The following is a 27,915-nucleotide window of genomic DNA, read 5'->3' as shown; positions in this document are numbered from 1 at the left end:
CTATTTCTCTCACGCTTAAGAACTACAGTGCTGTGGGTTTACTTCAACACAGTTTTGTACTGAAGTGAAAGACTGCTAATGTTTCCAAACTTCAGGACTTCCAAATGCAATGTTATATTCTTGGAGCGGCTATAGAAACGGGCTCAGACACCCAGCAGTACCTCCCTGTCCCCGGCTGACCCGGTCCTCTGGGCATCGCCAGAGAATCAGTGCCACCTACTGCATCTTCGAAAATCAGCTGCCAGCAACGTCTTACTCCGCTCGGGAAGTATCTTTGCTCACTTTGAATATTCGTAGCTTTTGAAATTATTTAATATGTATCAGAGTTTCCTTCCAGTAAAAATAATATAAAGTACAGCATGGAAAGAAAAAAAAAAAGGCCTAAAAGTAACACATAGTGCTGCAAATTAAGCATTACACCTTACAAAGTTTTGTTTTGTTTTGTTTTGCTTTTTAAAGGCACAGTAACATCGGAGCCTCGCATACCTACGACACGGCCCTACGCTTTTAACATAAGGAACATGCTTGCTATAAAAGAAGGGCTCTCTAAACCCTTTCCTACCCTTCGGAGCCGGGTGCCGTGTGCGCAGGAGGGCTCGCCGCCCCCTCAGAGGCCAGGGACCGCTCTCAGCGCTCCTTCACCCCATCTCGGTGCCCTCCTCTCCCGCCGTGGGGCGAGACCGCGAACACGGGGCAGCTGCAGCCGCCGAGCTGCGGGTGGGTTCAGCGTCCGCTGCGTTCGGTCGTAGGCGGGAAGCGCCGGAGGGGCTGAGGGGCGGCCGCGCAGCGCGGCCGTTAACGCCACCCCTCGCTTTAAACTTCCCGCCCGCGGTGCCGGCGGCCGCGCTGCCGGTTCGCCGCCGCAGTTTCCAGGCGCTGCGGTTGGCGGTGAGCGCCGGGCGGCCGCGGCCTCTCCGCCCGCCCCTTTCGGAGCGGTACCGGGGGGTGGCCGCCGCCCCGCTGCGCCGGGATTCCTCGGGCCCGCCGCTGGGTGGGCGCCTCCGCCGGGCGCGGAGGCGAATCTGCCGGGCTCGTCCTACCGGTAGCGCGGTTTGGGCCGGTTGTCAGGGAGAAGCAAGATGGCGGCCGCAGCGACGGAGGAGGACACGGAGCTGCGGGACCTGCTGGTGCAGACGCTGGAGAGCAGCGGGGTGCTCAATAAGATTAAGGTGGGGGGAAGGGGAGCCTCTTGCCCGGCGCGGAGAGGGGAGCGCTGGCTGGCGCCGGCGGCTGCTAACGGCCCCGCGGAGCGCGGAGGGGCTGAGGCTCCGCGGGCTCAGTCCCCGCTGGCTCCCGCAACCAGCCGCGGTCCCCGGCTCGGGCCCGCCCTCTCGGCGTCGCGGCCTCGCGGTGGCGACGGCTCTCCCCGGCCGCTCGGCCCGGGCGGGGCTCCCCGAGGAGCCGGTGTCCAGCGCCTGCCCTGCCCGGTAGGGCTGGTGCGTGCCTGGCGCGGAGGCGAGGGCCCGAGGCCTGGCCGCCGCAGGAGCCTCCCGGCAGGGAGAGGGACGGCAGCTCTCGGCCGCCGCAGGAGCCCGGCGCTCGGCCGGGCGGGTTCGCCCTCGTCGATACCGTGAGGCCGCGAGAGCTCTCTTGCTGCTGCTGAGCCCGCTGGAACCAGTCAGTCGACGGGTGGTGTGGGGCAGGGTGGATAGAGTTTCTGCTTCGATACGAAAAGCCCCTATTGAAAATGTCAAGCAGGTGTTCTTGAGGGTCGCTGTTTAAACATGGTTTTTCTCGAGCGTTAAGTTGCTTGAAGTGTGCTTTGGTAAACCTGGAAACTCTCTAGGGATGCTGCCTGCCTGCCTACAGAGAACAGAAAATATTACGTTAAGAAAATATACTGAAAATGGTGGTGTAGTGGGGCGTACACTACTTTCGAGCCAGTGGTGTAACCTGAGCTTGTGTCAGAAAGAAGATGGAAATTGGTTCCATGGGTTCTTGTTCAAGTTAGAAGCTTCCAGCAATCATTATTGTGTCTAGTAAAGAGATTCGGAAGCATAAGAACTGCTGGATTCCCTTCCAAGCTAAAGGGAGAAGCAAAATTTGGATTTCAGATCAAGGGTGGTGGTGGCATTTATCCACACTGTTGTTTTAAGCCTTCAGGAGGTGGATGATCATTGCTGGTATTTCAGAAACAATTCAACTGAAGTGGTTAATGGAAGTGAGAGCATCTTTGTGTGTGTACTTTGAAGTTCATTGGATTTTGGGCTAGCTGTTGTACTTTTGAACAAAACAGTAGTATTAAAAAATGTGTTCTTGCATTGCGAGTGGCTAATCCTTATCTAAACTCCATAAGTAGATGAAGGTTCTAGTTCATGTAACTGTGTTTTGAGTAGGGAGACCTTTGTCTATGTAAGTGTCAAATAGGCCTTTTGGGCCACCTGTTAACCTTTCACATAGTATTAACCAATAAAAGTATGATGATAATAAAATGATAATTAAAAAAAAAATCACAAGCCAATTAGGTGATATTAAGCATGTGAGCTGTAGTTTCTTAATTTGTGCTTTTGTGTAGTATGAACATTTTTGTACTGCAGTTGCCAGTTAGTTGAGTTTTGTGTAAATATCTTTATTGTGGTCTTCACTGTTCTGTAATGCTGAGAGTGTGTAGTAACCAATGTAGCGTAAACTAGCAATGACTTGGAAAAATGCAAACTGCATCCTACCTTCCAGGTTATGCCTCTTTTTAAGACTAGGACTTACTGTTAAATAATTGGTATGCTTATGATTAAGGCTATTAATTTGAGGAATTCATGGTGTTTTTTCTCAACTGTAAGCCTTAATTAGCATGTGAGTTTGACTGTTGAATGATAGTATTAATGACTTACAGAATTTGTTCTACTAGTACCTGACAAAAAGTCTAGTGTGTTCTAGAAGAACTAAGGTTGAACAAGTCTTCTTAAATCATCAGCTTTTAATTTAAATTAGATTATACCATGTGTTAACAAGCCATCATCCTTTAATTAAAATAAATTAAACAGTTGTGATCAATAGTGTTTCTTCATCCATTGTGTGTCAGTATTTTTATATTATGTGGTAGAACTGAATGAACGTTTACATGTTATCAAAACAGTTGCTTATACTTCATAAGGAGTACTGACCATTTTTTCAAGATGGACAAGGCTAGAAAGGTAACTGTAGTAATGTATCTGAGATCTGTTGAAGTAGATACATTGAAGAGGAAAAATATATGGTCGGTGTATAGCTGAGTTGGTTTGAAGCACCACAGGTAAAGACAGCTCTGGAAGGACTGGAATTCAAGGGGAATTATTTCAGTGGATAGAACATATCAGGCTGTCAACTAATACATTTTGTAACATAATGACTGAGTAATTTTTAGAAACTTATGGTGATGCCTTTATTCTCTAATGGGTTTCAGTTTATTAGTTTTATTCTTATTTTGAGACTAATTTATTGAGTGCATTGGTGTTGATGTAATTATTTAGATAAAAAAAGTTACTTGTATGACACTTTAAATGACACTTTAAAAATCTGTTTGTGATTTTTCTATTTACCCTAGACTTTGAGCACTGGAGTATTTAATAAAGTCATATTGTGAAAACTAGAAGATGTTTAAATATATTTGCCACTTGTGGTTGAGAATTTCCTGTCTTCTCTAAGCTGCAGTGTGTGTGTGTATGTAGTTTGTTAATCATTGGAATTATTTTGATGGATAAGACTGCTTTCTAATTAATTCTGAAAACATACAGACTTTATGTAAACATACAGTACTTTAGTGAAAGTTATCACTGTACTGTGTGATGCATACGTACCAACAAAGATGTTCTGCCTTGAAGAGAATGTGATCTTTCTCCTAGGAAAGCTGACATCATCAGAGCAAGAAGAGCCATTGTGCTTCTTACTGTGTTCCTTTGTTATTTTGTTTTGGTCTGTATCTCTTGTTCTGGAAAAATAAGTTTATGCCACTTGAATGTTGCATCTTCTCTGGAACTTGCTGTTGCTACAAATAGGAGGGAGATGAGCATCAGTAATACTATATGACTAGTAATGGTTTTGGACAGCTGATACTGTTGTGGCTGGTTTCTTAATAATTTGGTTCAAAACCTAGACAGCTGAGGTACTGGCAAATAATGTGGTGTTAGAATAAAAATACTGGGTTTAAAATGTACTGGTAATCCATATGCCAGTTAAAATTGACCTATTTGCCTTTTCATCTTTATTCCATGTATTATAGTGAACAATGCTTTCAAATGTTTTTGAATTATTAATTGCCGTGGTGAGTATGCTGTACACTAGAATGTAATCTCCTGTTTTCTGGAGGTTGTGGTTTTTTTTTTTAAAAAAAGCAGTTTATATTAGAAAGTCAACTAATTTCTTGGAATCAAGGAGAATATTTTTTTTTTTATGTAACATCTATTTCTTTTTATAAATGGTTATATTTTACTTAACTTATAATGATTTCAGCTTAACTGTTACATGTCAGTATGGTTCTCTTAACACCGTGGGTGTATCTTCCTTTTAGGAACATGAGAATGAGAACTGCTTGTGACATGCAGAGTAAGCACATGATAAATGAAGCTGCAGGTATTTAGAGTTTATGGCATTTAGGTTTTTACTACTTCTTTGTGGTATGGATTGCTTCCTATTTCTTTTTCAGTATATTCATCTTTTCACTTGCACTGTCAGCAAGTTTAGGTTTCTTAGCCAATTAAGGCTGCTAAATTGAAGACTCTTCCACTAAAGTGGACAGAAAATGGTCATGCAATCTAGTCCTTCTGAAGGATGAGAACCTCACAGACTTTGCAGATGGAACGGGATGGGGAAGGCACTGAGTAACATTGGTAGTGAAGTTGCTGCTTATGTTATTGCACCAGCTTTGGGTTTGGGATGTGTATAGGCTGGTACAGGCTTTTAGCCTGATGCACACAGAATTTTAGCCTGGGTGATCACCAGTGGTTTGAATGCTTAATGCTCTGCCAGTCTTGTTCTCTATCTACCGAGGTATATGACAGTCATTTTGGAGTCAGGAAGTGGAGATGCTGAAAGCTGTGCAGGAAGGTGCCCATGTGCTACTAAATTTTACACATGCAAGAGATTGCTTATGCTTGTGCATGCACGGAGGTGTTTCATAGTACTGGGGGAGATGGCAGTTTTACATGCCTGTGCTTTGCCTGAAAGATCTGTAAACAGTTTATCTTAGCAGCAATACATTCTTTTATCCTGCAAAATCTTATGCATTACTTTGATAATTTCACTGCTCTAATCATACATTTATCCACACCATCCACTGATGCATGTGTTAGTAACAATTAGTAAATGCAAGCTTGCAGGGGAGTTTTGCACCTCTGTCTGGCTTGTTGCAGGTGAATTGTCAAGTGAACATCTGAAGTGTCCCTTATTGACACTTGCTGAAATTGCCTACCCTTTGTTTCTTAAGGAATACACAAAGTTGCCTGTATGTAGCTTCAAAAACTGCATGTCTTCAGCTACTTAAGTGGGTTGAGAAGGGTGATAGCATGTGCATTTGGCAAGCTGAAACTTGTATTATGCTTTCTTTCTGCTACTGTGTCTTTGACTGGAAAAAAAAAAAAAAAATTCCAGGACTCTTTCTGCAAAGGCTGCAGGATTCTAAGGGTTTGTAGAAATGATGTTGAGAGATACATGAAACAGCAGGGCTTTGTCAATTAGCAGACAGTGTTATACTCAACTTTACTACATGTACAAAGCATTTTATGAAAAAAAAAGTGACCACTTAATCTAGTATTCCGCAGCATATTGAGATCAGTGTCATGAAGCTATTGCTTGTTCATCTAAAATATTGCCTCAGGAGTAGAAAGTATGAATAAAGTTTGATATGGAAAAACTATTTTTGCCACAATCTTTTTGGATGGTGTTGATCAAATCTGGCTATGTAAGCTGCTGTGGATGTCTTTTACAAGTGTACTAAATCAGACTAGTAACCTTGTTAAGGTAGGTGCTTGTTTTCTTACTATTGAGAGCACATTCCCAAATCAGGTTGGCATTTTTGAGATGCTACCTAAAAAATGTGTCTGGGGAGCTTCTGAGATAGTAAGAACTGTTTTCCCTTTTCCTAGGGAACTGCAGACTGAGGGAGCTGTTTTCCTGTACAGTATTTTAGATACACATGAAAGGATCTGTATTTGGGACAGGATAAACTTATCTAGGCTCTGAAGAGCAATGCCACAGCCCAGTGCAGAAAAGATGCTTTAGTGGATTACAAACTTCTGTTTTACAGTACAACAGCAATCAGCAAGAGACAATGTTGTCTGAGCTGCAAATTCCTGTAAGGGGAAATGTACTTTTGTTTCAAAGTACTGACCCGTGCATTTCCCCACTGAGTACAGACAGCGGTTGTCATATACAATGTTAGCCTTACTCATTTCAGATAAGTTCAGTGCAATCAAATTGCTGTCTCATTGGTATGAGTTCTTGCATGATGACACTGCTTAGGGGTAGAAGGGAATGGGCGCCTTCCACAGGATGAGAAAGAAGCCTGTGGGTTTCGTGGATGTAAGAGTGATAGATAGACACTGTCACCTTACTCATCAACATCTGGCTCTATTGGTGTAACCCTGTTCCATTGAAGATGTAGGAGGGATATGGGTGGGGAAGTTGAATATCAAGCTTTGGTCTCCTTTGCTGCTAGACTGTGAATAAAGTCCTTCAAAATGTATTTGGATTAGGTTGAAAACTGCTAGCAGAATGAGACCATGTGAAACGGGGATGGCAAGAGCAGATTGTAACAATGTCTGGAACGCAAATTGTGCTGGTGCCAAAGGGTACTAGGGAAAAAATGCAAACAGTTCACACTTTTTTTTTTTTTTTTAAAAAAAAGGCGGGGGGGAGTGTTTGTGAAAGAACATCACTGTGAAAATGGATTAATCTATGCAGTTATATAAGCCTCCATATCTGCTGGTGGGAGCAAATTGCTGTGACCATACCTGGTGATGATGGTCTCAGTCTCAGGTGTTCAAATTCTCTGTCTTGGACCCTGAAAAGCCTGTATGACATTGTCCATCCTACTGTGCAGCACAAGTTATTTCTTTGTATTAGGCTGATTCTTCAGCTTTGTTGTTGTTACTTTTTACTTTCTTCCTTATAAACTTGAGAATTATTGCTTTAACCTCACACAGTTTCAGGTGTATGGTTCCATGTCTAAATTAATTGAGATGATATTCTGAGAATATCTTGTTACGATCTGAGCATTACCCATCTCAAAGGATGAAGGTCAGTGTATTGAAATGGTGTAAACCTTCCTTGTGGAGATAGTACAGGAGTGCTTAACTTCAGATTTATTGTAATGCTTGCAGGATTGAAGGACCAAGTGGAGGGCTGCTTATCTGTGGAAAGTCTGTAGGGTGGTATTCTAGATAATGCAGGTGAGCCAAACGGAGGTGTAGTAAATACCGGTGGCATTATCTTTTGGTGATGAGCTCCTGACCATAAGGATATTAATTAGGCACTAATGGAAAGAAGGGTGAACCTGCTATTAGCAGGGAATGGCAACATCTGGGAGAAACTGACACTATGTCATTAAACAAATGAGGAAGAAAAGCACCTCAGTCCATATTTAAAAGCCACTGGGTTGGACCTAGAGGAGTGGAGCAGGTGAACAGTTACCTGAAAAGGAGTGACAGTTGTGCTACTGTTCCAAAATCTCAGACAGGTCAGACTGATCAGCTGGTGTCGTGGCAACTACCTTCAGACAACTTCCTTCTACAGTCTCATGATCCCAGACCCTTAAGGGGGTTTACCCCTACTCATGTGTAATGGCTGCTGTCTTTTATTTTGAACAGTTGTCATAGCCGGTTTCTTCCACTAGTGCTTTAAGTACACTTGATGTCAGTGGCATCACTGGAAAAGAAAGTCAGCCATGCAAGCATTTCAAGTTTTTCATAGTGACATGAGGCTAAATAAACAAGTTGTTAGCTGTTGATTTGAAAGTTAGATTTTAACTGATTTTGTAAGAATAATATTTAAATTAATAGTCTGTAAGAGGATTTGCTGATTGAATGCTGTACCTCAACACCTGAAAAAATGTAACTGCAGTGTCAGTATGACCACTGCATACAACTGTAGTATTCTTTTGATGGGAAATATTTTAATTTTTTTTTGCATTTCTTTTTGTCCTTTAGAAAGATGTCCAAAGAGGGTTATGCTTAAAAAGGAAGTGTTCATTATATTTTTCCTATGAAAGGATTTTTTTTTTTTTGTGTGTTAAGGGGGAATAGTTACAGGGTAATCCGTGTTTAGTAACTTTTTTTAATATACATGAGAAAATCTAGACACTCTTCATGTTGTTTTTATTAGTTACGGAAATAAATTTTTGTTTAAAAGCTTGCTTTCTTCTTTGCTCTTAAAGATTGGCAAACTGAGTAACACTGTGTTTTACAGTTTATTACTGCAATGTTACCTACTGGCTACTTCAAAAGGTCAGATTAAAAGTTGATTAAAGTGGCAAACTATTTCATCAACTGTAATGTATGTTGTCCATTTGGTATGTTCAATGAAAAAAATAGAGACACTGTAGAGTTTAAAAAAAAAAAAATTTAAAATGTAGGCAAGGTTTTAAGCTTAAATATTCAAAATAGACCTTAGAAGAATTCTGATCCTTAATATTAAGATATTCAAAATCAGTTAGGTAAAACCTCACTACAGGAATATTTGAATGACTGGAATCATACTCCCTTTTCCGTGAGAAATTCTGTTTCTTTAAGTCTGATCTGAAAAGAAATCACAGGAATTTGTATATCCTAACGTTAGCTTGTGATAATACATTTTTAAAAAGTTATTTGTTCATGTTTCCTAAAGTAATTGTAAATGAAGGGTAGGTGTTTCAAAGCTGCCTGAAAGCTGGATTTTTAACTCTCAGAAGAAACTAATAGGAGATCATGTAGATAATTCGGAACCTTTTTGTGTATGAAGAAACAATTTAGGAAATCTTGTATCAAATTCCACCCCACCTGCCCTCCCCCTCCACCCTGCCCTGTTCTCAGACTGAAAACTCTTCTTTCTCAGCCTTAAGTGACACTACCTGTAATCTTAAGTGTTTTAATTGCACTGGTGTAGATTACAATCGATGCCAAGATGCTTGAGGAGAAACAAATAGCTGTTAAGATCCTTGCTGTCTCTTTGCATTCTATTTGCATAGGGAAAACAGTGCTTGTAGAAATACTGTTTGGTTTTGTTGTTTTGTTTTTTTTTATTTGGCAGGCAGAGTTGCGAGCTGCTGTTTTTTTGGCATTAGAAGAACAAGAGAAAGTAGAGGTAAGAGAACATTAAAAAAATAAATATTAAAAAAAAAAATCACCACCCTGATAGTTCTTCATATAGAATTAAATATAATAGCTTTAGTACTTCCTATTTGTGAAATGTAACAAGAGAAAATTATGTATTACTGCATAAAAGCATAATGCTTAAAGAACACAAAACATGACTATCAGGGAGTTTCCTGATGTTTAGAAATAGGAATTGTTCCACAGCCTTTTGAAACTGTGGCTTTAAGTAACTGTCTCTGCTGGTTTTCTATTGCTGCTGTCTAATTGACCAGAATGACTAATAACTTTTCCATCAAATACTTATTTAAAACAAACACACCCCCAAAAATCCTATTTAATTGATCAAGATTTTGTCAAATTTAAATAACATCTTTTGAAATTTGAAATATCATAGTGGGGTTTGACAAGTGTATTGTGAAAACAAATTAATGCAGTAACTTGCCAAGTATGGCAATGCTTTTGATGTTTCTCATAAGGATGTTGTAGGTTTACTTCAGGGTAATTCGCTTGTATTTAAGGAAGAATTCTGAATTAAGAGATGAACTATGTACTGATACCGTGACAGTGTAATAATATTAAGGGTATATGATACTGGCATGATTAAGTAACAGTACTGCTGTGGTGTGCAGGCTCTAGTTTTGTGACCCCTTCTGCTGCTGGCATTGCCTTGTTTTCTGTGTCTTTCCATTCTACAGAACTAGAGGAGAGGGTGCCGTATGTTGAGGCTATCTCTTTCAAAAGAGAAGAATGGAAAACTAGTATTACTCTACTGGTTAGATGGTTGTGCTCTCTTTGGAAAACTGCAGAACTGAAACAGATATTATTGTGACAGTAAGGAGGGGAAGTAGTTATTCTATGGTATGAGATTCCATATTCCAGAAATCTGGCATAAGATTGCTGAAGAAGACCTAATGGCAGAGTGATATAGCAGAACAGTGCCATCTGTTACGGGAAGCTTCAGCATATTATATTAGAGACTACCCAGAGAACAACCTCACAAACTATTTGGAGATAGGAGATACAGGGCTGGAGAGAGATTTGCTACAGTTGATCCTGGCTCACCCTTTTTTTTTAAAAAGGCTTAAATGTATCATGTTCTTTTAATTTTACACTGTAGAGACACTGGAAATATGTTTACTTGTCACTACTCTAAATTCCTAAATATTAAGCAAGATATATATAATTTTTTTTTTATGCAGCACTTTGTTGTGTGTGTTAGCATTTACAACTATAGTGATAAATACATATAACAGATCTATTACTTTGAGTTAGGTTCTTACCCAGGATATTTTGATAAGTTAGGAATGGCATTTAGAATTGGTTGGAAAAATTTCTGAACAATTTTGACAAACCCAAACATAGCACACTGATTTATCTCTGTTTAACAATCAAGGCTGAAGAGGGCAAATATATCAAGGGAAAATAAACATTTTTATAATTATCTTTGAAGGTCTTAATTAATTGAAGATTAGTATTGATTTATGAACCACTAATTAGCACAGTCCAGGCTTTGTCTAGATGATTTATAAATTCCCATTTCTTAAGAAGTGGCACTGAATTTCCTTAAACAACTTGGCACTGTATTAGAGGAGCAAATTGTGAAGCTAACTGCCTAACTTACCTTTTTAATCATTAAGTAAACAGGAAAAACAGTATGCTATTAAGAATTTTGCTGAAATTCTAGCTCTCTTGCTTTTATAATAGAAATACTGAGACAATTTTAATTTGCCTAAGTAAATGTATGGCTCTGCAGCTTTTACTTGTACATAGTGGAGTTAATGCAAAGGTAGATTTTGAAGAAGTGAATTACATGTGCCAGGTGGCATTGTGGACCAGCATACACCAAAACACCAACTTGCTGTGGTTTTCAATTTCTTGCTAGTATGAGAACGATGTTAATTACTGTTTGATTTTTGCTTTTTGACAGAACAAAGCACCTCTGGTAAATGAAAGCTTGAAAAGTTTTTTAGGTACAAAAGATGGTAAGTTCTTTGTTTAGTATACTTCTCAAAATAATAAAAATAGGAAACAAAGAATTAAATCTTTGAATCTTCTGTTAACAGTACAGTTTTCATGACATAAAGGATGCTTTTGTTCCTGTCAAATGTCATAATTACTAGTAATTCAAAATCGAACTCAGTGTATAATTTTTGAAGTTAATATTGCTCAAGTTGGTTTTTTAACTGAGGTGACTAATGCATTTAAATTAGTATTTCATGGTGAGTTCTGATTATGCTAACTGAGAGCCATTCTAAAGCAATAAAAACAGTAACCAGTGAAAACTGTAGAGGAAGAGTACTCAATGCACACATAGGAGAAATGCCAAAATTATGTCTTCAAAACATCTGAATAGTTTAAAAAAAATCTTACACCTTAATTTGCTAAGCAACTTCTGTGCTCCTGAAGTATTGCTAACTCAAATAATTTTGATACCATGGCTGAGTTAGAAATTAGGGAATTGGTGTACAAACTAGCTATGTGGTAGTAGTTTGAGTGTCTAAATGATGTTTGTAGGAATGCTGATTCAATGTAGATGTTCATACTAAAGCCATGTTAATGATAAGTCATTGAAGTAAGAATTGTTTCCATCTGGTATATTTTTAATCGTCTTGTTTCCTTTTTAGGTCGCTTGGTAGCAGGTCTTGTTGCAGAATTTCTACGTTTTTTCAATCTTGATTTTACATTGGCTGTTTTTCAGCCTGAATCAAGCACAGTAAGATATCTGGTTTTATTTCTATGCTCTGCTGATTGTTTGGAGTGCATGACAATGAACACAGAAGCTATAGTAGATTTGTTTAAGCCATTTGCTTGTGTTTGTTCTAAATAATTTTTTATATTTAGCTTGTAAAAGGTATTTATTGTCATAAAGACACATATGCCAGGAAAGTGTGCTAATATGAGTGAGTACTCCCTTTATATAAAAATTAATGCTTGGTAATATGTTAATATTTTTTGTGAAATCGTATAACAGTAAATACAACAGAATACTCCTGCAATATTTTTTTTGCCAATAATTTTACTGTGTCATGGTATTAAGTTAGTATTGCTACATGAAAATTCAAGTAATATCAGTAATCTACACTGAGAAGAAATTGCAGTGAATCCAAGGACTTTGTGAAGATGTACATGAGTAAAAGTGATTGAATAGATTAGTTCAGTTGGAAGGGACCTACAGTGATCACGTAGCCCAACTGATTGCTTTTAGGCTTTTGATACTGAGTTAGAGGTTTTTCATCATGTTTGTCTCTGTCTCTTTTTATGATATAAAGGTTTTAATAGAAAATTTGGGTTTGAAACAGTTCATTTAACTGAAGAATTTCTCTTTACATCTCAAATGCTCATTTTTATTCCTAATGTCAATTTAAATAGTGAATTTATTAAAAATCCAACTTTGTTAAATCATTTAATTGATTTCTGTTTCTCAGAAGTTTATGTTTCTTTTTAGGGGGTTAATCGAAGAAAATCCCATACAACCTTGTCCCTTGCCAGATATCTTTAGCTGCATTTGTAGCACTATCCTAGATCATGCTAATGATGAATACTTGCATAAAGAACTTTGGATGGTCTGGGATAAGTTCAGGTAGAGATCAGGAGTAAATGATGCTATAAACTATCATTACAGTAGTCCACATGCAACAGGAAATCTTAATCACTGTTTAGTCAAAATATTGCTGTGTTAAATAAGACCCAAAAGCTTTAAGAGTTGTTACATTACAAAATATATATTGTGTTTTCTGATGGTTATTTCTGTGTTGTGATTTTTTTTTTTTTTAATGTTTTTTTATCATCCAGCTAAATGGCCTTGATGGTCGAGAAAACTTAGCTCGAGATTTGGGAATTATAGAAGCTGAAGGTGCTGTGAGTGGTCCCCTGTTGTTAGAGGTTGTTAGAAAATGTCAGCAGAAAAAGACTTCAGGTGGTGAAGTAAGTAGTGTTAACATGCAATTTCTTTCTTTCTTCATAATTCCTTATTCATTTTTATTTCAATTATGAAAATAAACTGAAATTAAGAACAGTTAGCTATTGTAGTATTATATTGTTTCAACTCTTTATTATACTATGTTATGCTTTCAACGTAACTTATCAGAAAACAATGCTGAAATATAAAGACTATGACTATTCTGTTACTTTTAATGCCACCCTAGTACTCTTTATTAATGTTCTGCTACAACTTAGTAACACAGAGTGAACCCAGTTAAATGACACAAAACAGAGTGTCACTTATTTACTAATTTTTAGTGTGGTTTGATAGCACGTTTAGCAGTGCCTGTTTTCTTCTTTGGCATACTTCTAATTTTAATATGACCTGAAAAGCCTGGAATTGGTTTTGTTAAAAGCTTTAAAGCTCTTCTGAAAACATGGATTCAAAACTAAATATATGAAAGTATTGAACTACCTGAAGGCAATGACAGTAATATTTTAATGGAATATGTAATTAATGTGTTAAATAAATGAAATCCAACCAGTAGCATTTGATTAGTCTCTGTTGTGATTGTGGCTCGAAAGAAAATTCTCTGCACCCAAGATGCATTCAGTACCCCAATGAAAGCTTAAATTCAGAGATTGTTATTATAGACTTTCTGACATAGCATCATGGTGTCACAGTTTGCACACTGTGTGAATGAGGATGGCAGCTTGTTTCTTCTTGGATGGTATTACGACAGAAGTCTATATTTTTAACAAGTCTTTTTGTGAAATTTTTTTAGGTGGCTCCAGTTCTAAGTGATAGCCTGTGTCCCACATCAAAATCATCTGATGGAAGATCAAGTACACACCCTATACCAAATAAGGTAAGATTGTTTATATATACTGGAAAAGCTATATAACATACATGAGAAGTGAAAGAGAGAATTCCTGTGAAACTGCAGATACGATGGCATTCACTTAAATGATCTGCAAAGTCCTGTACCTTTCCAGCTGGGCTGGTGACACCTCATGCACAAAGGCCTCTGTGAGAGACAGGCAGGTTGGAGCTAACTTATCTGTTTATGGGGGGCCACTGACTGATTGCTGCTTGGGATTGATAAGGTGTTAGGGTACAACTGTGTTCGTGTCGGAGCCTGTGGCTTGCTTTTCTCTGCTTCCTGTTAGGATAAAATCTATATTAACTAACATCTTCCAGGCCTCTAATACTACTTTTACATTTGACTGGAACTGATCCACAGGTTGAGAATTAGGGGAAAGTGTAGGGCACAGAAAGGAGCATGATCACTTCAGCGTCTTTCCCACAAAAAACCTGCAACCTGCTGCACCCAGCTAAAAACCAAAATGAAACAAACAAACAAAAAAAAAACCCACAAAAAAAAAACCCCAAGAAACCCCCCACCGCAAAAAAAGGCAAAAAAAAAAAAAAAAAAGGCAAAAAAACCCCTAAAGCAAAAAAAACCCTGATTCAAGTACTGAAGTTTGTTCAAATTATTGATGTAATCTGATCACATTAAAAGTTTTAATAGTTTTTTCAAGATTACTGAAAGTAACTTAGAAGCTTTCCAATTCATTAATGAAAGCTGAGAAATATAACACTGCAAGGATTCTGTTGTTAGTTTATTCATTTGAGAGAGGGAGGGATGAGGATAAAAGAAAATAAAATGACAGCTCAGTTTGGATCCACTTCATTTTATTCCAGTTCTTCCAGTTTTTTTGCCATGCGAGACCAGAAAACAGTACAATTTGAAAAGCAATCTTCATTTCAAGATTAAGTTACTCTATTAGTAGCTGTGCTTGTTGATAGTACCTTAAAAGCTAATATTTATGAAACTGACCTTTAAATGGAAATTCTAATAATTTCAGACCTGCTTTAGGAGAAGACAATTCTTATTTGGCACCAGCTTTTAAAATAAAACAAATCCATTAATAAGATCTGGATGCTGGTTAGATATCACTGTAACTAGTACTGTTTCTTCATACCATACTTTTGTTTTAGAGTGGTTCTAGATTAGCTAAGAACTACTACTGGAGATGAGTTAGAAGATTCAAGTATTCCATTCTTTCTTGCATATACCACCTTTCATATTCAAGTTTAAATTACTTTATTTGAAATAAGTAGGTTGCAAAAAGAAAAGCTAAGTGTTTGTTTTTTGGCTTTTTCTCAGGAAAAGGATACCTGTCTAAAGGAGGAAAAATGTAGTTCCAGTAGCTTGTAAACTGGTTTCATATGTGTGTTTTTCTGGATGTGCATGCACCTATTTCAAGGCTGGGCCATCCTCTGGTGTGACTCTTATTCCTTTATGTTTGCTCTTGACAGAGCTTTTGGCAATGCAATTACTCAAGGCTTTTGTTTGGTCTGGAGTGCTTTTTTGTTTGCTTTTTTTTTTTTTAAAAAAAAAAACTTCTACCCTTCTTGCAGTGGTTGAACTTAGCCAGCCAGTCCAAAATACATTATTTGGGGGAAGACAGACACAAGCACAGAGGAGTATAATAAGACTTGTTTCATTATGAAACTAGACTGACAAGAATGAGTTTTAAGTTATGCCTGGAAACTGCTTTAGAGGAAGAGCCATGGAGTAGTAATGATCATTCCTGTTGTTTAAGATTCTAGCAGCAATAAAAGACAGTCTGAGTTCTTTTATCACAATTGTCTGGGCCTTTACAAAATGGGAACTCCTGTACCCAGCTCAAATAGTGTTGTCCAAACTGGGTAGAGAATAAATATAAACTATATCTGAATGCTTTCCAAAGATTAGTGCTGTTTTCCAGAGTGATACTGTATAGACATGTTGTATTCTTCTCTGTGTTGAGGTTTGTCAGAATTCTTCTTCAGGCTGCTATTGGCTATTTAGGTGTACTAGTCCATAGATGCAAAAGCCTCTCCTGTTGACTGACTTCAGTTTAATGGTAGGGTTTGGGACTGGCCCAGTCAATAGTGGCATTTTTTTGATGTGTATATACTTAATCCCCAATAACTATATGGATGCAAGAAAGTGATTCTAAGATTTATTTTAAATCTAAGTTTTAGAGAAACTAGCAGATAGGAGTATTTAATTTTGAGCAAGAAGTATTAAAGTGTGGTAAAAGATCATTCATTGAACCATGTTTCCTTTTTTTAAGGAGAGTTTTGTGCATTGTTAGAACACCACAGTTAAGAGTTGAATACTTGTGGCATGCGATGGCAGCCACGGTGGTGTTAAGAATACTTTAATTTACATATTCTTTCTGATGTGATGAAGTTGCAAGTAGAATGTAATTTCCAACAAGTTGCCATTTATGATCAGGATCTTTATACTCTTTATACCCATCTTCTATAGCAAGCAAATCATAATTCCATTGCAGTGGGAGATAGAGGAATGTGTTCTGGAAATGCTTTTCCTATTATATTATTTTGATCCACAAAAATATATTTATCTCAGAAATGGGAGAAAATTGGTTTTTGTATGGATATTTCCTCATAGAAACAGCTGTTGGTTGGACTACACACTACTCTAAATAGAGAATATCTTAATGGAACTAGAGTTCTTAGATATATTTTTTCCCTTGTGTTCTCTCTCCTTGGCAAAGGCAGGATGGGAGAATATTCTACCTGTGCAACATACTCGGAGTAAAAATAATGCAGAAGGAGGAAATTTTAGCCAGTCCCAGCTGGAGCAAGACAGAAGTTACCTAACAGTCCAGACTTGGTTGAAACTTGAGATTCTCTGGTGTCTTTTCAGCAAATCTGTGAGCTCAACTGCCTCTGACTGTGACTTGGCAACCAATACATGTAACGTAGAAGGGAGCATGCTAGGAGAGACCAAGACCACAGCTCTTGGCAGCAGCAAAGAATTAAATTTGTTTAAGTGCAAGTGTGAAACCACACTCCGACTTATCTTATTAACACCATTAGTCTGAAACCCAACGTAGTCACGTTGCTCTTTGAATCCTTAGCCATGGTTAACCTCTGACTGCAATTTGAAAGTATATAACTTTACAATGTATCAGTTCAAGCAAAACTCTACAATGTATCAGTTCAAACAAAGGCCGACTGTTGTGCTTGTTTCTCAGATCAGACAGCAGCAGCTCATTCCCTCAGGGCTCAGAACAGAACAGTAGCTGTAACTTCCCTTTTACTCCAGTCAGGGTATCACTAAGCTCTTAACAACAATTCTGTTCCTCTGGGTTAGGAAATTGAAATATTATTGTTACTGCCACTTAGAGGTATAAGTACTTTTTCTTTCCCTGGAAGAACTGAGCTGCTGCCAGCAATTGAATGTGGTTCTGTGACCTGAGATAAAATGACCTTGGTAGACCTTTTTCAACTTTCATGGCCTATGGTTTGAAAATTTTACTTCAGCCTTCTCAATGAAAGTTAATGCCTGATAAGCATTTGTGACAGTGCAAACTACATATTAGTTATCTGGATTTAAACAATACTGCTGGTTTTGTTTCAAACGTCACTTTTCTTAGTGTACAAGAAGGAAGTTAATAAATAGATCTTTTAATTGGCTTAATTTTAATAAGTCTAAGGGAAGATAAAAATGTCAGTACTGCTTGCTAGGTAGCAAGATGCTAGTGTATAAAAATAAAACTCCATTTTTTCAGAACAGCTTGATTATCGAAGTAATTTTTGAATATTGTTCTTCAGGCCAAGAAGTTTTGCAAAGGTCTGACTTGAGCTATATTACTTGACCTTAAAGTTAGCATATGGGATAGTCCTTACATGTTTGAGTATCGGTAAGACTGAGCTGTAAGCATGATACAAAGACCGAAAGTTATGTACTTCCAAAGTATCTTGTTTGTCATTTTTAGTATTTGGAGGGAGAAAGTGTCATTAACTGCAGTCTTCTTATGGTTGCTGCTTTAAAACCTAATATTATACTGCAGAGGTTACCATTTAATATGGAAGTTAGAATAATTTGCATGGATTTAAATTGATTTTTTTTTTTTAAGACAATGGCTGTAACTAACAACATTTGTTTATAGGCAAGTTGCAAAATAACACTAATAAAGCATCATGTAACTTCCAAGCTGTAAAACAAACAAACCCTGCTATATCCAAAGCTAAGAGGTAAGAAACAGTCTGTCTAGATTTCTTTATTTGATGACCAACATCTTTTCAAAGTGGTTGCTTTTATAATAGAGGTGCTCTAGATAGCAAAACAAAGCAGAGAATGGAACAAAATGTTTTCAACGGCAACAACAATAAAGAACGCTTCCTTTCTAAAGTGTTAAAACAACCTTTTGCTCCTGTGTGATTCCTGATGATACGAATAAATTCCTGAGAAGTACTAGTAAATTTGAGCTAACTTTTTCAAAAGTGGTGGTAGCTGTATATTATGTGTTGTGTGTTTATATTACAACTTGCAGTATTATGAGACATAAATGCTTCTTTCAATGAGGGCTTTTTTCTTTAATCTTTCAAGGTTGCTGAAACCACTCAAAGTGATACAAGTGTCTCGTCAGGTCAAGGAAGCAAAAGAAGCATTCATTTTCTGCCGAATGAAACAAAACTAGATCCTCAACTAGAAAACAAAGACTTAAATACCAAAGAAAAAAGTGATCCAGTTGTGGATGAAGATGATGTAGAGGGAGATTCTTTTTTTGATGATCCTATACCCAGACCAGAAAGAACTTACGGCTGGTGAGTGACACACATGCTCTACTTAATACAGGTTTATTTTGTCCTCAGTATTCTTACACACCTTTGAGAACTAGCTGATGTTTGATTATTTACATTTGTAAATGTGAGTGTTTAGAGCTGTTCTGTAACGTTTTGTTTCTAAAATGTGCATTTATGTGATTCTTTGATTCTGTTCTTTGAAACTCACAGTGCCATCTGGGATTTCTTGGATGTACCATGAGTTGAGAAAGCTGTATCACTTTCAGGTGCATTAGTTAGACTATACAATGTCCCCAGCCTATTTCTTTGGAATGAACATGTATGAGGCATAGACATCAGTGTTTCTTCTTGCAGCAGAGCTGCAGTGGTGATTAGTACTAAAAGAAGTGGCGAATGGCAGGGATGATGCTTTAGATATCTGTATGGCTTTGTAAGGAGCACAAAAAATCTGTTGAATGTGTTAACTGGCTCTATAAACAGAGAATAAGGAAAGTTTTCTCACAGCTGAGGGTTTCCTCTTCACACTGTAGTACCTTTTGTGTGCAGTTCTATGTTTTCAGTGAAATGTTATTTCTGCATATGCTGATTTTGCAGACACCTCTGAGGGGCGTTTTTTTTTTATTGTTCATCTATGGACATTGATGACTGAAAAATAACATTTGAAACAAGAACTATTGACTGAACTATAGAAAAACCTTGTTATAAAATTGAAAAACCTATCTTTGTGTTATCATGTCGTTACCTTGAAGCTTAGTTTAGATATCTATATTGAGAAATGCTGCACGGTCATTTTATGATTTTTTTTTTTTTTTTTTTTTTTTTTTTTTTTTTCTGTGCTTGAGTAATCAGAGAATTGTTCTAGCCTAATAGAGGTTACCAGAAGAAGTTTCAAAAGCATTTTCAGGTCAGTTTGACAGTAGCTCCCTTCGTGGTTTTTTTTTTTTCCCCCAACTATGTTGATAGTGGGCAGAGGAGCATAAGCTTTTTTGTATTATCACTAGAGTAGATACTTACTCTTGGATCATTCTGGTACAGCACAAATCAATCATGCATGCCAGGTAAACTAGGTTTCTCTTCAGTAAATTAATAGGTTCTTTGAGAAAGTTTAATACAGCTTTCATTGGATGTATTTAGTTGGGGCAGAATTTTTTTCCTCGGAGCAGTGATTTTTCTCTGGAAAATACTCTGTGTTACAAATAACCCTCCTACAGTATTTTTCTCTCACAGGAAATATCAAGTTTAAAACTGTATCTGAGTGCATTTACTCCTCCTTACTCAAGAGCTCATTTAACTAGCCTTTAATCAAAGTCTAGCCATTATAGCAGGTGGTTGTGTTGCCATAAAATAGGTTTAAATAAGTTGGGAAAACTAGAAAGGCTGGCAAAACTTCTAGATAATAATATAATTTATTATTTTCTTATTGTTTGAGAATTTGCATGTGACAAGAAGGGAAATTCTCTTTGAAATTGGGTACACTGGATTTCTTTAAAAAGACTATCTAAAAAATCTCTTAGTTATTCTGTAAAATAAGGATTTTTTTTTTTTTTCCTAGCAGACAAAATCCCTACAGAAAAAGTTATTTACAAATTATGTGTGTCAGTAGTAGAGTCACGGTCCACCAAGTAGTAATTTGTGCATCATAATGTTACTGTGATATAAATATTGTAGTGAAGTTCCATAATAAGGTTTGCTGAATAGGTTAATAATAAATGAGCTAGCAACTAGTTATGACTGAGCTGTCTCTGCTGAGTCTTTTGCTTCTACCCTCCTGGCAACTCCTTTAGCAGGGGGAAAAAAGAATGTGTTCTTTAGGTGAAACCCCTTTGTGGTATGTTGTGCCGGTGTGCCTGAGTCCCAAGGGCTGCGTAAGTAGGAGAGGCACCAGCATCACTTGGTTTGCAAAAGGGTAAATGGGAGCTTTGCCCATTCCAGTAAGGTTGCATTGGAGAGGAAGGGAGCAAGCAGTTACTAAGGACGGAGCAAGAGATAATACAAGCTCTCACTGCCTCTAGGTCTCTGACCCGGAGTTCAAAATTTTGAAATGTTTTAATATGCGATGGTATGTATACATGATATTTTGAGGATACAATATAATGAATGAATCAAATGTTGTCAGTTATTAATAGGAATGATGTCTTTTAGTTGTAAAGCTAATTTAAATATGGATTTCTATCTGAATCTTTGTTCTTTTGGCTGTATTTACATGGGGGGATAACAAAAGGCCCCCTGATAAAAATAGTGATGCTGATGAAGGTGCAGGAGCTCTGTCTGTGAAAGAAGTCAGGCAGAAGTCTTTGCAGAGGTGAGAAAGTGACTTCCTTACTGAATGTCTTGCTTGACGCTTGTGCCAGTAAAGTGCCTGCTGTTTTTAAGACTGCAGAATAAATAGTCCTTTCTCCTTGCTTTTTTTGCTGTAAATATTGCTGTTCTAGTTTCATGACAATTTAGTAAATAGAGTCACTGCCCACATTTTACAGCTCTGTGGAGTACTTACTTTTTTGATTCATTTTAGGAAAACCGAAGCTAATAAAGCAGGAGGTCTGGTATCCCTTTCTGATGCACCGCCTCTAAAAAGTGGGTTAAGCTCCCTGACTGGTGCACCTTCGCCAAAGGAGTCTGATAGTAAGTTTTCACATGTTTTTGTGTTTTGATGAATGTAGGAGATATTTCCAGTAGCGTAATGAATGATCTACACCTTCAGATGCAAACGTGATCAAGTGTGTGGCCCCCCTTCTGTTTGCAATGTGCTTTACAGTAATGCTTTTTTCACTGAGTGATCTCATACTAGTTTTTGATATATTGTGCTACCATTGGGGGATCTGATGCTTTGGAGCATGAAACACTTATCCACTCTCCCTGATTTTTCTGTGTATACAGAGCAGTTTTCAGAAGTACAAAATTTTACTGCTCAGTTTTTAATGGAAATTAACTTATTCCTTTGTGTTGATATCTTACGTTATTTGCACAAGTTCTTTAGGGATATTTGCTTTCATGTTGTAAAGCCTGATCCTGAATACTGGGAGATTGTCCCTGTTTGCTACTGATCTTTTTAATTGTTAGCAGAGTTCAGACCTGAAAACTGGATATAATATTTCCATACTATACTATAAAATTATATAAGGTTATTATAAAAGAACACTTGTTATAAATGGTTGATGGGTATGTTGAAGTGGGATCAACTCAGAGTCACAAGTCAAATTTCTGATGTAAATGCTTGTTTTGTTGCAGATTTGAATAGAAACTCTGTTTTGAAAGACCTGCGGTTGGTGAATGCAAAACTGGGATCACTAGAATTAGGCAAGTAACTGCTAAACATAAGGAAGCTCTGATATTTTTAACTGTAAGTTCTGGCCTGACTTCTTAGAGGAATCTGAGAAACTGAAATACACATATTGAGCTCAAATCTTCAACTTTTACTTCTGTCACTCTGTTTAACATTGTTGTGAAACTTACTGAAGTTGGGAGCAAGATCTGGTCTAAAAAGAAGTACAGAAAAGTGAAAACTGGTGTATTGTATGTATATTAGTATTTTACATATGCAGCAAAAATTTGGTTCAGTCTGTGCATACATTTGCTAATATCAAGTGATAAATTTTGTTGTCTAGGTTTCTAAGAAAAGAGAGGGTTTATATCTGTGGAAAAAGTTAGCCAGACAAGTCCTAATATTTTTCAGTGGCATGTTTATTTGCCCTCCACACCTTTGAAAGTTGCTTTGTAAGCTTTAGGAGCAATATGAAGATGATGTGATATAAGAAGTATCAGCTCTCTTGGGATAGAGCTGCCAAGTATTTAATTTTTGTCTTCAGCAATGTAGTCAACATCCTGCAAATGTATGCATGAGATTAATGACAGACATAGACTCATTTTCTCTTTCTAATCTGCACAAGTAATTCAATCTACTCCCACTCTTGCTGGCCATCAAACCATGTATTTTGGTACAGGAATAGTTTTGTTTTTTTTTCATTTCCTGAAAAACTTGTTTGATTAATACCTTTTAAAAATTACTTAGGAAATGGAGATGACGATGAGTATGCTGATGACTTCAACAGGTAAGAGAAGGATGATACTGAAGTAGCATAGCAATTCATTCACTGTAAGCATATCCACTAGCATATTTGAATTACTAAATATTTCAGCTAGTCATTGTTGCTGGAGTCTGTCAGTATCTCTGAACTTTAAACTTCAGTTTACTATTTTTATACATATAGTTACAAATTAAAAAACAAAAACAAAAACAAAAAAACAAAAAAAAAAAAAAACAAACAAACAAACAAAAAAAAAAAAAAAAACAAAAAAAAAAAAAAAAACCCAACAGGATAAATAAGTTTCTTAAAAACCTGGTGTTAACTTTAAAATGGTAAGTTGTTGCTTTTTTGTGAAAGGTGTTGGGTGTTTTTTTTCCTGGACCATGCACTTAGCAATGTTTTAACCCTTTAATTAATGCTATTAGTGAATATGATGCGTGCTGAAATATTAAACTAAAAAAGCATCATAAGTAGTCAGTAATAAATATTTAACAGCCTCATCCTTCTGATATGAATGTATTGGTGTTGTAAACTGCAGGGTTGAGGCCTAAGTAATTATTGGCATTTATCATGGCTTCATCTAGGTAGACAGCCTTTAGTTGTTCTGGGGTTTTAAGTAAATTCATATTTAACTTGCTAGGAATTGAAATCCTAATGAAATGTCAGGTATAAAGTGAAAGTGAATGTAATACCTGGATGTTTGGAAAGTAAGTCTTATTTCTATGTTCATGGTTCTCTTTCTTTTTAGTACTAGTCACCGCTCAGAAAAAAGTGATATCAGTATTGGTGAAGAAATAGATGAAATTTCTGTGGAAACAGAAGAGTCAAATGCCAGTGATAAAGTATGATTCTTATAAAATTATTCTTCTTGACATTCTTCTGATTTTTGTCTTGACATTTTTTAACCTTCCATGAAGGAATGTGCCATTATCATACGTTACTAGGATACATGTTAAGGTTGTATTATTTGTTATGTTCTGTATTTTTACACCTACTACTCCTGCCAAGTTAGATACTGTTCTGATTAAAAGACAAAACAAAAACCCCACAACAATTGTTCAGTAGCATAATTCACTGTTTCTAGGCATTTAAAATGTATTTGAGACTGATTTAGTATCCAGCATAGGAATGTCTTATCCATACAGGAGATGTTCAGACAGGTCTTAAAAGAGTATGAAATCTCACTGAAAGAGCTTGAGGCCAAAAGGATGGGATGCTATATGAAGGGCTACAAGAAATAATACTTAACGTTTCTACGATTTCTGAGTTTGTAATTTCATTTATTTTCTAGCTTGAAGGCATCACGCAAGACCTTACCATTTCTCAGTTAAGTGATGTTGCAGATTATCTAGAAGACGTGGCATAAAATTGGACAGCAAAAATCTTTTTTGTGCTGGACTAGAAGACTGCTGTGGACTGTTAATTTCAGACAATCACTTGTTGCTGGAATGTCCACTCCCTATTTGTGCCTTGTGTTTCAAAAAGACTGTGGGTAGAGAAGGCTTTTAAATATTCTTAGCAAGAACTAAATGAAATAATGCGTTCCCATTTGAGTCTGAGATCAGAATTATTTTCTTCATTTGGTTCAGCCAAACCTTTTACAGCAGGAGGTGGATTTTCGAAGGAGAATGTCCATTGCTGGCAGTGGGCATAATAAAAAACAATTGATAAGAGAACATCTACAGAGAGGCATGTGGCTTTATAATGAACTTGCGCTGTTATTGTAACAGTCTGAATTTTTTTTTAAAGATAACCAAAGCATGAACCTTCAGAGGTAGTGGTTCAACTCATACTTCTTTTAACACAATTTTGTCAAGTCAGCATGCAGTACGTATTTATGGTAAATCTAGCCACAATACCTAATTGCTCCAGACTTACTTGACACTGCTGTTTTTCAGACTCTTCTGAAAGATGGACTTTATTTTTTTTTTATAGGCATATCAAATTGAGAGTATCTGAACTCTCAAATCTAAGTTGAGCTAAACTTAGGAGCTAAATTTAGCATTAGTCTTAACTCTGAATATTCTTGTTTAAATATGTTTGTCTGACCATTGATGTTAAGACTTAAGCTGTTTTTATATATGATAATTTCATTGGTGTTACCTGTTGTTAAATCACAAAAAGTAACTTTGTAAAGATCCACAAATCATTAATTAAATCTTACTGGGTTTTGTTAAGTTTTCAACAGCGTGGTAATGGTTTGTGGAGCTTTTATCATCGAGGGCTCTTCGTGCTGTAAGCTCACTTCCATTCTTGAAAATCCTTGTTACATAAAAATGAGCGCCAAAAAGTGAAACCACTAACCTTCTGTTTTTCGGATTCTGACTGCTGTACAGAATGAAATCCAAATATTTAAAAATACTGTACCGAAGACATTAGGTCTGTATTATACCTACTGAGGACACTAAGTTCTAGCTAAGAGCAGATTCTTGTATTTTCATTATACTCTTGCAAAACAGGGTCAGTAATGGAAACATTGACAGTTCTTTAAAGATGCTGTTGTACATGGCGCTGCTATAATATGTAGGTCATGGACACCTGTAATAAACAAGACGTAAAATGTGCACTTTCTGAATATTGTGAACACATTTGGAAAATATACATGTAAGTGAATATAAATAACTTAAAATTTTTTTTTAGGCTTTGTAATTTTTTTTCAGTAGCACTGTTGGCCTCTCATCAGTGGTCACTACAGTGGGAGTAGCATGCTAAACTAAAGCCATTGGTTAAGCATATAGAGCTGCTACTAGCATTAGATGCTGACTTAAATCTCTTTTTGCACTGGGCCAGCAGGCATGCAGCAGTGCTGGGAAATTAGACTTGTACAGTACATAAATGATTTGAGAGGGGAAAGGAAAAGTGTGCCTTTTATTTATGTGCACCCCAAAATAGCCAGCAAAAAAAGCATCAGAATATTTAGTCATGGTGTTAACTTCTAACTTTGTGCCATATTGTAGCAGCTGAACACAGAGGAGAATTTTTTTCACCCCAAAAAAATCAATGTGCCATAGACTTCAAATAGCAACAGTGTTGTAACATGATACATCCTGTGTAAAAATTCCTTTAAGTATGGGGAAACCTGTGCCTCAGGATACTCTGTATGAAAAGTTAAGTTTGGGCTTTTCTTTTTTTCTATTTTAGTCTTTAAGAAGAGAACAGCATGTCTGAAGGAAACTAAATTCCTGGGAACAATGGATTTCTGGCATTCATTTTTAAAGTGTATGGAATAATGTAGAGACAGGGCTGATTTTTTTTTTTTTTTTTTTTTTTACATGTCTTGGGAAAACATGTTCCATTACCTGTTAGCTGTAGGATGTGTGTCAGTTTATCATACCAAAAGAACCACAAACTTTATTAAATGATTTCTAATTGCATTTGAAGATGTGGCCTTTTAAATAAATAATTAGATATTTTAGGTGTTAACATGACTTTTGTTAACAGCAAAGTGTTGTTCTCTTACCTCGGGGGTTGACTGGAGACCTTGCGCTTCGGCTGTAATAGAAGGAAATGCCAAAAAGTAAGTGGTAAGTCTCCATGCTGTTCCTCCTGTGGGCTTTTACTGAAGTGTGTATAATAATTCAAATTGCAAAATAAAGCTATTGTGCTGGCTAAGCTGTATTTCTGAGACTTCTTGAACCAAAAATCTTAACATCTAGGAAATTCAGGAAGCCCTGTGGGCTCTGGGGGGTTTCTTGAAAAATGTTTTTTTTTTTCAGAGTTAGTGCAGTCTGCAGTTGAGAATGTGTGCATGCTCAAGTTTGTTGTAAGCTTAAAAGGATCTTGCAGTTCCTGTTGGTAAATCCTAAAGTCTGATTAAGACCAGACCGAGTGAGATTACTGGGTATCAGTCTGAGTTGTCGGATGGTTTATGAGTCAACAGACAAAGGAATATCCAATCTTGATTTGCAAAGTTTTCTCTTGTTTACCATCGTTAGAGTTACTTAAACATGTCTGACAAGCTAAGGTCTCTTGAATGCTTCTTCTGTTTGCTGTACGTTTCAAACCATATTGTTTGGTATTTTACATTAGGCTTCTCCCTAAATGACCTAATGCAGTTGAATACCCAATCTCATCTGTCTGTTAGAATTAACAACTAGAGCCCTATCATAAAAGCTGGGAATGTTCTCACCTAAGTGTTGTTCTTTATTGGTTCTGCCTTTTTGCAGACGTCTCTGCGAACAGAGAAAGAAGTGTCTGAGAGGGTGCTTGCGACTGGTCTCTGCAGTTCTGTACCAGCTAGGTCTGGTTAGAAGCGTGCTTTTTCGTTAAACACTCACACTCTGTAATTTGTTTAACAAATCCTGTGATTTCCAGAAGTAAAAAATTGAGGAATGAGCTATGGCTGGCAGTTCTGTACCATTAATATGGCTGTGGTAATGAGTGTGGATTATAAAAGCAATACCAGTCTCATCTTTTCTGTAGTGAAGTTACTGTATTCCACCCTTTTCTCTATTTTTTTTTTTTAAGCAAAGTGAGAAACTACATCATATCTGATAAAATATTTCCTCATAAGTGAAGTTTTCCCCAGCTGTAATAAAATCACTCTTAGCTTTAGACTGTTTTGACAATATATCTAGCTCTTGTGATAAACACTTCTGTAACTGACAGAGTGATTGGGTGATGATGATAAAGGGGTTTACTGCTTTGTTTGCTTTTTAGCATAGTAATTTTCACTGATGAAATACTTTGTAGAAAACCCCGCTTTCTCTTCAGGAAAGAATGCTTTCATGGATATTTCAGTTCAGTTGTCGTTAAACTAGAAGCTTGTTAGTTTTTAGTGTTGTCCAGGCAGCAGGAATTAGATCTCGGCAAGATCACTCCAGTGCTTCGTGTTCATTTTGGAAAATGCCAGATGCATCTTTTTTTTAGTAGGTCTTTCTGGTTTGATGTTTTGCTTGTAAGATAGAGGCAAGAGACAAGTCAAACTGAATTGTAAGAGATGCAGTTTTAGTAGATTTGTAAGTGATCTCATTCATCTTGAAGCTAAATCCTCTACAGACTAGCTATAATGAGTGCAGTATTGCAAAAACATAACTTGCAACCTATGACTGTCTTGATTTCTCCAAAGAAAAGGATCTGGGCTATTTAAGGTTACTGA

The 27,915-nt window shown here is 37.1% G+C and overlaps 1 protein-coding gene across 3 annotated transcripts; it reads left to right on the top strand.

The window, feature by feature from the left end:
- Nucleotides 1-575: 575 nt before the first annotated feature.
- Nucleotides 576-26,429, top strand: CEP43 (centrosomal protein 43). Of its 3 annotated transcripts, XM_032996912.2 has the most exons (13): nucleotides 576-1,169; nucleotides 9,196-9,249; nucleotides 11,188-11,242; nucleotides 11,885-11,973; nucleotides 13,053-13,184; nucleotides 13,967-14,050; nucleotides 18,596-18,813; nucleotides 21,014-21,094; nucleotides 21,305-21,414; nucleotides 22,021-22,089; nucleotides 22,802-22,841; nucleotides 23,566-23,659; nucleotides 24,109-26,429. In XM_032996912.2, the coding sequence occupies exons 1-13, from the start codon at nucleotides 1,080-1,082 to the stop codon at nucleotides 24,181-24,183; spliced, it is 1,191 nt and encodes a 396-aa protein (XP_032852803.2). In that variant the 5' UTR covers nucleotides 576-1,079; the 3' UTR covers nucleotides 24,184-26,429. The 3 variants fall into 3 exon arrangements, with proteins under 3 accessions (XP_032852803.2, XP_042651529.1, XP_032852804.2); XM_042795595.1 differs by lacking the exon at nucleotides 9,196-9,249; XM_032996913.2 differs by lacking the exon at nucleotides 21,014-21,094.
- Nucleotides 26,430-27,915: the final 1,486 nt, after the last annotated feature.

The sequence above is a fragment of the Tyto alba genome, unplaced genomic scaffold (assembly GCF_018691265.1).
Source record: "Tyto alba isolate M040663 unplaced genomic scaffold, T.alba_DEE_v4.0 Super-Scaffold_22, whole genome shotgun sequence".
NCBI classification, from domain to species: domain Eukaryota; kingdom Metazoa; phylum Chordata; class Aves; order Strigiformes; family Tytonidae; genus Tyto; species Tyto alba.
Note: the sequence above shows the minus strand (reverse complement) of the source record. Positions and strands in the feature narration are given on the sequence as shown.

Excerpts from the sequence above, each read along its gene's own strand:
- CEP43 (XM_032996912.2), top strand. The coding sequence starts at position 1,080 with ATGGCGGCCGCAGCGACGGAGGAGGACACGGAGCTGCGGGACCTGCTG. Across the intron at positions 14,051-18,595 it reads CACACCCTATACCAAATAAG|GTTGCTGAAACCACTCAAAG; the intron begins GTAAGATTGTTT and ends TAATCTTTCAAG. Across the intron at positions 22,090-22,801 it reads ACTGGGATCACTAGAATTAG|GAAATGGAGATGACGATGAG; the intron begins GCAAGTAACTGC and ends AAAATTACTTAG.